At 41.2% G+C, this 10,753-nt stretch overlaps 2 protein-coding genes across 2 annotated transcripts in view; both read left to right on the forward strand.

Moving 5' to 3' along the window:
• Positions 1-3,677, forward strand: part of LOC104751587 (probable E3 ubiquitin-protein ligase HERC2) — a 4,883-nt gene extending 1,206 nt beyond the window's left edge. Inside the window, exons 2-7 of the mRNA XM_019237640.1 lie at positions 394-480; positions 575-664; positions 763-849; positions 937-1,056; positions 1,184-3,301; positions 3,465-3,677. Coding sequence (XP_019093185.1) covers positions 394-480; positions 575-664; positions 763-849; positions 937-1,056; positions 1,184-3,301; positions 3,465-3,677 — 2,715 coding nt within the window. The remainder of the gene's footprint in view (positions 1-393; positions 481-574; positions 665-762; positions 850-936; positions 1,057-1,183; positions 3,302-3,464) is intronic.
• LOC109129682 overlaps positions 1-10,491 on the forward strand; it is a 15,145-nt gene extending 4,654 nt beyond the window's left edge. Inside the window, exons 7-10 of the mRNA XM_019238265.1 lie at positions 8,216-9,164; positions 9,327-9,473; positions 9,571-10,043; positions 10,157-10,491. Of these exons, the coding sequence (XP_019093810.1) occupies positions 8,216-9,164; positions 9,327-9,473; positions 9,571-10,043; positions 10,157-10,310 (1,723 nt within the window). The 3' untranslated portion in view covers positions 10,311-10,491. The remainder of the gene's footprint in view (positions 1-8,215; positions 9,165-9,326; positions 9,474-9,570; positions 10,044-10,156) is intronic.

The following is a 10,753-nucleotide window of genomic DNA, read 5'->3' on the forward strand; positions in this document are numbered from 1 at the left end:
ATTTTTTTTTTTGTTTTTGGGCTCTGAAGCTGTATATAAAAGCTCAAATCTTGAGTCAAAATTGTTGTAATTTAGGGGTTAAACGATTCAAGGGAGTTAGACTATGAATCCCCAAGCTGGAATTTTTTGAGTTACTGTTTGTTCAAACTGTTAAAAAGTCCAGCAAATCCGAATTCTCAGTTTAGTTTGGGGGATTGTTTGTTCGTGTTTCCCTCAGATTCTGTCCGTGTAATTAGATAACTTGTGTCTTGAATCTGTTTTGTTTTTTTGAGTGAACTTGAGGTTTATTGAAAAAGGAAGGACTTTTATACATTGTAAGCTATTGGGGGAGTTCATCAATTAGAAAGAGTGGAATTCAATTAACAGATGTTCCTGTTAAACTGATACTCGCAGGCATTGATTACATTGAAGAAGGGGACTCAACTTTTGAAATATGGTCGCAAAGGAAAGCCAAAGTTTTATCCGTTTAGACTGTCTAGTGTAAGTTGCTTTCTTCTCCAACCACTTCTTTTTTTTCCTTTACTTGCTTCTTGGACAATCGCTTATTATATACTTGCTGCTGTTGGTTGTGCAGGATGAAAAATCTTTGATCTGGATATCGAGTAGTGGTGAAAAGCGACTTAAATTAGCTTCTGTATCTAAAATTGTACCTGGGCAAAGAACTGTAAGATATCTTTCATTTATTTAGCTTCTTCTGTATCTAAAACTCTGCATCCCTTGTTTCAAGATTATATAATAATCATTTCATCTCTTTTGGAACAGGCTGTTTTCCAGCGCTATCTTCGCCCAGAGAAAGATTACTTATCCTTTTCTCTCTTATACAACGGGAAAAAGAAGTCTCTTGACTTGGTTAGTCGTCCTGAAAACTAAGATTTGGATAATACTTTCAACAACACTTGATAATAACTCCAGGGATAACAGTTTACTTCTTAATAGATTTGTAAGGACAAGGTTGAGGCTGAGATTTGGATTGGAGGCTTGAAGACATTAATATCGGGTGGCCAAGGCGGGCGCTCAAAAATTGATGGCTGGAGTGGCGGAAGCCTTTCAGTTGATGTAAGTACTCTGTCTGTACGCTGTTTTGTGATCATTTTCTTAGGACTACTGTTGAACTTATTGGTTGATGATATGAACATTTCCAGTTAAGTATTCAATGCATTTGTTTGCTTTCTATATGTTCCAGGCCAGCAGAGACTTGACATCAAGCAGTCCAAGTAGCAGTTCTGCCAGCGCTTCACGGGGTCACAGCTCTCCGGGGACTCCCTTTAATTTTGATCCTATTGTTTCTCCTAAGAGTGCTGAGCCTGAGCCTGAGGTTCCTTCAACTGAGTCAGAGAAATCACATGTTGCATTGGACAACAAAATTATGCAAACAAAGGTATCTGGTTCAGATGGTTTTCGGGTTAGTGTCTCAAGTGCCCAAAGTAGTTCTAGTCATGGTTCTGCAGCAGATGACGCTGATGCTCTAGGTGACGTTTATATTTGGGGTGAGGTTATATGTGACAATGTTGTTAAGGTCGGGATTGATAAGAATGCAAGTTATCTGACCACAAGAACGGATGTCCATGTGCCGAAGCCACTGGAGTCGAATATTGTCTTGGATGTTCATCAAATTGCATGTGGTGTTAGGCATGCGGCATTTGTGACAAGGCAAGGTGAAATTTTTACTTGGGGTGAAGAATCTGGTGGAAGATTGGGTCATGGAATTGGGAAAGATGTTTTTCATCCTCGTCTTGTTGAATCTCTCATAGCTACTTCCTCTGTTGATTTCGTTGCTTGTGGAGAATTCCACACTTGTGCTGTTACTCTGGCCGGAGAGCTATATACCTGGGGTGACGGTACACATAACGTCGGGCTTCTTGGGCATGGCTCTGATATCAGTCACTGGATTCCAAAAAGAATTGCAGGTTCTCTCGAGGGGCTTCATGTGGCTTCTGTAAGTTGTGGACCCTGGCATACCGCTTTGATAACATCATACGGGAGGCTTTTTACATTTGGAGATGGAACATTTGGTGTCTTAGGACACGGTGACAAGGAAACAGTTCAGTATCCACGAGAAGTTGAATCTTTATCAGGATTGAGAACGATTGCGGTTTCATGCGGGGTTTGGCACACTGCTGCTGTTGTTGAGATCATTGTCACGCAGTCAAACTCAAGTTCTGTATCATCTGGAAAATTGTTCACATGGGGTGATGGAGACAAAAACCGTCTTGGACATGGTGACAAGGATCCTCGGCTTAAACCAACGTGTGTGCCTGCATTAATTGATTACAACTTTCACAAAATTGCATGTGGACACAGTTTAACAGTTGGTTTGACCACGTCTGGACAAGTTTTCACAATGGGGAGTACAGTCTATGGTCAACTTGGGAATTTGCAGACTGACGGGAAATTACCGTGTTTGGTAGAAGACAAGCTTGCAAGTGAATTTGTCGAGGAGATCTCCTGCGGCGCATATCATGTGGCGGCCTTAACATCTAGAAATGAAGTTTACACATGGGGTAAAGGAGCCAATGGGAGATTAGGGCATGGTGATCTGGAGGATCGAAAAGTACCAACTCTTGTGGAAGCTTTAAAGGATAGACATGTAAAGTACATTGCTTGCGGATCAAATTACACTGCAGCCATATGTCTGCACAAATGGGTCTCTGGTGCTGAGCAGTCTCAGTGTTCAACCTGTAGACTGGCTTTTGGGTTTACAAGGAAAAGACATAACTGTTACAATTGTGGACTTGTGCACTGCCATTCATGCAGCTCAAAAAAAGCATTCCGAGCTGCATTGGCCCCAAGCGCGGGAAGACTATATCGTGTCTGCGACTCTTGTTATGTTAAGCTCAGCAAAGTGTCTGAGATAAGCGATACTAACAGAAGGAACAGTGTTGTGCCTCGTCTTTCAGGGGAGAACAAAGACAGATTAGATAAATCTGAAATAAGATTAGCTAAATTTGGGACATCCAATATGGACTTAATTAAGCAGTTGGATAGCAAAGCGGCAAAACAAGGAAAGAAGACTGACACGTTTTCACTCGGTCGCAACTCTCAGCTGCCTTCTTTATTGCAGTTGAAAGATGCTGTGCAGTCTAATATAGGTGATATGCGAAGAGCTACTCCAAAGTTAGTTCCTGTTCCATCAGGTATTAACTCTCGCTCGGTGTCACCTTTCTCTAGGAGATCTAGTCCTCCCCGCTCTGCCACTCCTATGCCTTCGACTTCTGGCCTCTATTTTCCGGTGGGTATAGCAGATAATATGAAAAAAACCAATGAAATCCTGAATCAGGAGATCGTTAAGTTACGAACACAGGTATATATACATTCTCAGTCAAGGTTCATTCTTCCATGTTCTCATTTTATTTTCTTGGAATTGGGTAAAAAGCTGACCACAAGTCACTTTCTTTTCCATGATCCACCGATTTGGTATTGTTATTCATGTGAGTCTAATTTAAAAATTATGGATTTGCTTTTAGGTTGACAGTCTGACTCAAAAATGTGAACGCCAAGAAGTAGAGCTTCAGAGCTCGGTTAAGAAGACTCAGGAAGCCTTAACACTGGCAGCGGAGGAATCTGCCAAATCAAGAGCCGCAAAAGAAGCAATAAAGTCGCTCNCCTTTACTTGCTTCTTGGACAATCGCTTATTATATACTTGCTGCTGTTGGTTGTGCAGGATGAAAAATCTTTGATCTGGATATCGAGTAGTGGTGAAAAGCGACTTAAATTAGCTTCTGTATCTAAAATTGTACCTGGGCAAAGAACTGTAAGATATCTTTCATTTATTTAGCTTCTTCTGTATCTAAAACTCTGCATCCCTTGTTTCAAGATTATATAATAATCATTTCATCTCTTTTGGAACAGGCTGTTTTCCAGCGCTATCTTCGCCCAGAGAAAGATTACTTATCCTTTTCTCTCTTATACAACGGGAAAAAGAAGTCTCTTGACTTGGTTAGTCGTCCTGAAAACTAAGATTTGGATAATACTTTCAACAACACTTGATAATAACTCCAGGGATAACAGTTTACTTCTTAATAGATTTGTAAGGACAAGGTTGAGGCTGAGATTTGGATTGGAGGCTTGAAGACATTAATATCGGGTGGCCAAGGCGGGCGCTCAAAAATTGATGGCTGGAGTGGCGGAAGCCTTTCAGTTGATGTAAGTACTCTGTCTGTACGCTGTTTTGTGATCATTTTCTTAGGACTACTGTTGAACTTATTGGTTGATGATATGAACATTTCCAGTTAAGTATTCAATGCATTTGTTTGCTTTCTATATGTTCCAGGCCAGCAGAGACTTGACATCAAGCAGTCCAAGTAGCAGTTCTGCCAGCGCTTCACGGGGTCACAGCTCTCCGGGGACTCCCTTTAATTTTGATCCTATTGTTTCTCCTAAGAGTGCTGAGCCTGAGCCTGAGGTTCCTTCAACTGAGTCAGAGAAATCACATGTTGCATTGGACAACAAAATTATGCAAACAAAGGTATCTGGTTCAGATGGTTTTCGGGTTAGTGTCTCAAGTGCCCAAAGTAGTTCTAGTCATGGTTCTGCAGCAGATGACGCTGATGCTCTAGGTGACGTTTATATTTGGGGTGAGGTTATATGTGACAATGTTGTTAAGGTCGGGATTGATAAGAATGCAAGTTATCTGACCACAAGAACGGATGTCCATGTGCCGAAGCCACTGGAGTCGAATATTGTCTTGGATGTTCATCAAATTGCATGTGGTGTTAGGCATGCGGCATTTGTGACAAGGCAAGGTGAAATTTTTACTTGGGGTGAAGAATCTGGTGGAAGATTGGGTCATGGAATTGGGAAAGATGTTTTTCATCCTCGTCTTGTTGAATCTCTCATAGCTACTTCCTCTGTTGATTTCGTTGCTTGTGGAGAATTCCACACTTGTGCTGTTACTCTGGCCGGAGAGCTATATACCTGGGGTGACGGTACACATAACGTCGGGCTTCTTGGGCATGGCTCTGATATCAGTCACTGGATTCCAAAAAGAATTGCAGGTTCTCTCGAGGGGCTTCATGTGGCTTCTGTAAGTTGTGGACCCTGGCATACCGCTTTGATAACATCATACGGGAGGCTTTTTACATTTGGAGATGGAACATTTGGTGTCTTAGGACACGGTGACAAGGAAACAGTTCAGTATCCACGAGAAGTTGAATCTTTATCAGGATTGAGAACGATTGCGGTTTCATGCGGGGTTTGGCACACTGCTGCTGTTGTTGAGATCATTGTCACGCAGTCAAACTCAAGTTCTGTATCATCTGGAAAATTGTTCACATGGGGTGATGGAGACAAAAACCGTCTTGGACATGGTGACAAGGATCCTCGGCTTAAACCAACGTGTGTGCCTGCATTAATTGATTACAACTTTCACAAAATTGCATGTGGACACAGTTTAACAGTTGGTTTGACCACGTCTGGACAAGTTTTCACAATGGGGAGTACAGTCTATGGTCAACTTGGGAATTTGCAGACTGACGGGAAATTACCGTGTTTGGTAGAAGACAAGCTTGCAAGTGAATTTGTCGAGGAGATCTCCTGCGGCGCATATCATGTGGCGGCCTTAACATCTAGAAATGAAGTTTACACATGGGGTAAAGGAGCCAATGGGAGATTAGGGCATGGTGATCTGGAGGATCGAAAAGTACCAACTCTTGTGGAAGCTTTAAAGGATAGACATGTAAAGTACATTGCTTGCGGATCAAATTACACTGCAGCCATATGTCTGCACAAATGGGTCTCTGGTGCTGAGCAGTCTCAGTGTTCAACCTGTAGACTGGCTTTTGGGTTTACAAGGAAAAGACATAACTGTTACAATTGTGGACTTGTGCACTGCCATTCATGCAGCTCAAAAAAAGCATTCCGAGCTGCATTGGCCCCAAGCGCGGGAAGACTATATCGTGTCTGCGACTCTTGTTATGTTAAGCTCAGCAAAGTGTCTGAGATAAGCGATACTAACAGAAGGAACAGTGTTGTGCCTCGTCTTTCAGGGGAGAACAAAGACAGATTAGATAAATCTGAAATAAGATTAGCTAAATTTGGGACATCCAATATGGACTTAATTAAGCAGTTGGATAGCAAAGCGGCAAAACAAGGAAAGAAGACTGACACGTTTTCACTCGGTCGCAACTCTCAGCTGCCTTCTTTATTGCAGTTGAAAGATGCTGTGCAGTCTAATATAGGTGATATGCGAAGAGCTACTCCAAAGTTAGTTCCTGTTCCATCAGGTATTAACTCTCGCTCGGTGTCACCTTTCTCTAGGAGATCTAGTCCTCCCCGCTCTGCCACTCCTATGCCTTCGACTTCTGGCCTCTATTTTCCGGTGGGTATAGCAGATAATATGAAAAAAACCAATGAAATCCTGAATCAGGAGATCGTTAAGTTACGAACACAGGTATATATACATTCTCAGTCAAGGTTCATTCTTCCATGTTCTCATTTTATTTTCTTGGAATTGGGTAAAAAGCTGACCACAAGTCACTTTCTTTTCCATGATCCACCGATTTGGTATTGTTATTCATGTGAGTCTAATTTAAAAATTATGGATTTGCTTTTAGGTTGACAGTCTGACTCAAAAATGTGAACGCCAAGAAGTAGAGCTTCAGAGCTCGGTTAAGAAGACTCAGGAAGCCTTAACACTGGCAGCGGAGGAATCTGCCAAATCAAGAGCCGCAAAAGAAGCAATAAAGTCGCTCATAGCACAGGTAAGTCCAACAGATTTTATGAACTACATTGAAAACTTTAAATTTACTTCCCACAAGCTAACTCTTAACTGATTTTGCTTGTGTAATTAATAACAACAGCTCAAGGATGTAGCTGAGAAGTTGCCACCTGGTGAGATTGTAAAACTCGCTTGCCTCCAAAACGGAATAGACCAGAACGGTTTCCATTTCCCTGAAGAAAATGGGTTCCATCCTTCAAGGTCGGNGTTTCAAGATTATATAATAATCATTTCATCTCTTTTGGAACAGGCTGTTTTCCAGCGCTATCTTCGCCCAGAGAAAGATTACTTATCCTTTTCTCTCTTATACAACGGGAAAAAGAAGTCTCTTGACTTGGTTAGTCGTCCTGAAAACTAAGATTTGGATAATACTTTCAACAACACTTGATAATAACTCCAGGGATAACAGTTTACTTCTTAATAGATTTGTAAGGACAAGGTTGAGGCTGAGATTTGGATTGGAGGCTTGAAGACATTAATATCGGGTGGCCAAGGCGGGCGCTCAAAAATTGATGGCTGGAGTGGCGGAAGCCTTTCAGTTGATGTAAGTACTCTGTCTGTACGCTGTTTTGTGATCATTTTCTTAGGACTACTGTTGAACTTATTGGTTGATGATATGAACATTTCCAGTTAAGTATTCAATGCATTTGTTTGCTTTTTATATGTTCCAGGCCAGCAGAGACTTGACATCAAGCAGTCCAAGTAGCAGTTCTGCCAGCGCTTCACGGGGTCACAGCTCTCCTGGGATTCCCTTTAATTTTGATCCTATTGCTTCTCCTAAGAGTGCTGAGCCTGAGCCTGAGGTTCCTTCAACTGAGTCAGAGAAATCACATGTTGCATTGGACAACAAAATTATGCAAACAAAGGTATCTGGTTCAGATGGTTTTCGGGTTAGTGTCTCAAGTGCCCAAAGTAGTTCTAGTCACGGTTCTGCAGCAGATGACGCTGATGCTCTAGGTGACGTTTATATTTGGGGTGAGGTTATATGTGACAATGTTGTTAAGGTCGGGATTGATAAGAATGCAAGTTATCTGACCACAAGAACGGATGTCCTTGTGCCGAAGCCACTGGAGTCGAATATTGTCTTGGATGTTCATCAAATTGCATGTGGTGTTAGGCATGCCGCATTTGTGACAAGGCAAGGTGAAATTTTTACTTGGGGTGAAGAATCTGGTGGAAGATTGGGTCATGGANTCGGAGAACAGCAAGCTGAGACATGGTGGTCGGAGAATCGAGAAAAAGTGTATGAAAAATATAATGTAAGAGTATCGGAAAAATCAACGGCTTCTCAAACGCATAGAGACGAAGAAGAAGAAGAAGAAGACGTTCCTCAGTAGTAGTCATAGTAACATTTGTATCATTTTGGCCCGTAATTTCCAGTTTCTTTATGTTTTGCCCCGAAACTCTTTATTGGTCAACTTAACTCCTCTTCCTTCTTTTTTTCTCTCTATGGGAGATTAATTTTCGTGTACACTATGTTGTATATATATATATATATANTGTCTATGGTCAACTTGGGAATTTACAGACTGACGGGAAATTACCGTGTTTGGTGGAAGACAAGCTTGCAAGTGAATTTGTCGAGGAGATCTCCTGCGGCGCATATCATGTGGCGGCCTTAACATCTAGAAATGAAGTTTACACATGGGGTAAAGGAGCCAATGGGAGATTAGGGCATGGTGATCTGGAGGATCGAAAAGTACCAACTCTTGTGGAAGCTTTAAAGGATAGACATGTAAAGTACATTGCTTGCGGATCAAATTACACTGCAGCCATATGTCTGCACAAATGGGTCTCTGGTGCTGAGCAGTCTCAGTGTTCAACCTGTAGACTGGCTTTTGGGTTTACAAGGAAAAGACATAACTGTTACAATTGTGGACTTGTGCACTGCCATTCATGCAGCTCAAAAAAAGCATTCCGAGCTGCATTGGCCCCAAGCGCGGGAAGACTATATCGTGTCTGCGACTCTTGTTATGTTAAGCTCAGCAAAGTGTCTGAGATAAGCGATACTAACAGAAGGAACAGTGTTGTGCCTCGTCTTTCAGGGGAGAACAAAGACAGATTAGATAAATCTGAAATAAGATTAGCTAAATTTGGGACATCCAATATGGACTTAATTAAGCAGTTGGATAGCAAAGCGGCAAAACAAGGAAAGAAGACTGACACGTTTTCACTCGGTCGCAACTCTCAGCTGCCTTCTTTATTGCAGTTGAAAGATGCTGTGCAGTCTAATATAGGTGATATGCGAAGAGCTACTCCAAAGTTAGTTCCTGTTCCATCAGGTATTAACTCTCGCTCGGTGTCACCTTTCTCTAGGAGATCTAGTCCTCCCCGCTCTGCCACTCCTATGCCTTCGACTTCGGGGCTCTATTTTCCGGTGGGTATAGCAGATAATATGAAAAAAACCAATGAAATCCTGAATCAGGAGATCGTTAAGTTACGAACACAGGTATATATACATTCTCAGAGAAGGTTCATTCTTCCATGTTCTCATTTTGTTTTCTTGTGAATGGATAAAAGCTGACCACAAGTCACTTTCTTTTCCATGATCTACCGATTTGGTATTGTCATTCATGTGAGTCTAATTTAAAAATCATGGATTTGCTTTTAGGTTGACAGTCTTACTCAAAAATGTGAACGCCAAGAAGTAGAGCTTCAGAACTCGGTTAAGAAGACTCAGGAAGCCTTAACACTGGCAGAGGAGGAATCTGCCAAATCAAGAGCCGCAAAAGAAGCAATAAAGTCGCTCATAGCACAGGTAAGTCCAACAGATTTTATGAACTACATAGAAAACTTTGAATTTACTTCCCACAAGCTAACTCTAACTGATTTTGCTTGTGTATTAATAACAACAGCTCAAGGATGTAGCTGAGAAGTTGCCTCCTGGTGAGAGTGTAAAACTCGCTTGCCTTCAAAACGGAATAGACCAAAACGGTTTCCATTTCCCTGAAGAAAATGGGTTTCATCCTTCAAGGTCGGAGTCAATGACTTCATCTATATCTTCAGTTGCTCCTTTTGACTTTGCCTTTGCAAACGCATCTTGGTCCAATCTCCAGTCACCAAAGCAAACGCCTAGAGCGAGCGATAGAAACAACAACGCTTATCCAGCGGATCCGAGGCTTAGCAACAGCGAGTCAGTAATCAGTGAGAGAAACGAACCTTTCCAGTTCCAAAACAACAGCGACAATGGTTCGAGCCAAACAGGAGGACTTGTTAACAACACTAATCAGGTAGAAGCAGAGTGGATCGAGCAGTACGAGCCAGGCGTGTATATAACCCTTGTCGCCCTCCACGATGGAACTAGAGATCTACGAAGAGTCCGCTTCAGGTTAACATTGTTCCTCATACTCTTTGAATTTTACATTCCAAATTTTTACCAGTAAGTGTGATGATACTAAAGATTGTGATTGTTTCTTTTTTTTTGTTTTTTGTTTCTTGCAGCCGAAGAAGGTTCGGGGAACATCAAGCTGAGACATGGTGGTCGGAGAATCGAGAAAAAGTGTATGAAAAATATAATGTAAGAGTATCGGAAAAATCAACGGCTTCTCAAACGCATAGAGACGAAGAAGAAGAAGAAGAAGACGTTCCTCAGTAGTAGTCATAGTAACATTTGTATCATTTTGGCCCGTAATTTCCAGTTTCTTTATGTTTTGCCCCGAAACTCTTTATTGGTCAACTTAACTCCTCTTCCTTCTTTTTTTCTCTCTATGGGAGATTAATTTTCGTGTACACTATGTTGTATATATATATATATATATATAGACCATCGGTTCTTGCAAAGAAAATTGAAGTATACTTTTCTAAATTTCAACTGAAATAAATAATTTTGATTTTTTTTATGTGATTAATTGACTTAAAGACAATGATTAAGTTGTACCTAATTCTGTGAGACAATGTGTTACCAAAATATAAGTCAACCCCACAACTAGTTAAGCAACTAGAAATCCATCAACTTCCACCAATGCATATTTATATGTTTTAACATTCTCAATATTTTATATTCTTTTTGTTCTACTACCATTTTAGACATTACAATTA

Source organism: Camelina sativa, chromosome 16 (assembly GCF_000633955.1).
Source record: "Camelina sativa cultivar DH55 chromosome 16, Cs, whole genome shotgun sequence".
NCBI lineage: Eukaryota > Viridiplantae > Streptophyta > Magnoliopsida > Brassicales > Brassicaceae > Camelina > Camelina sativa.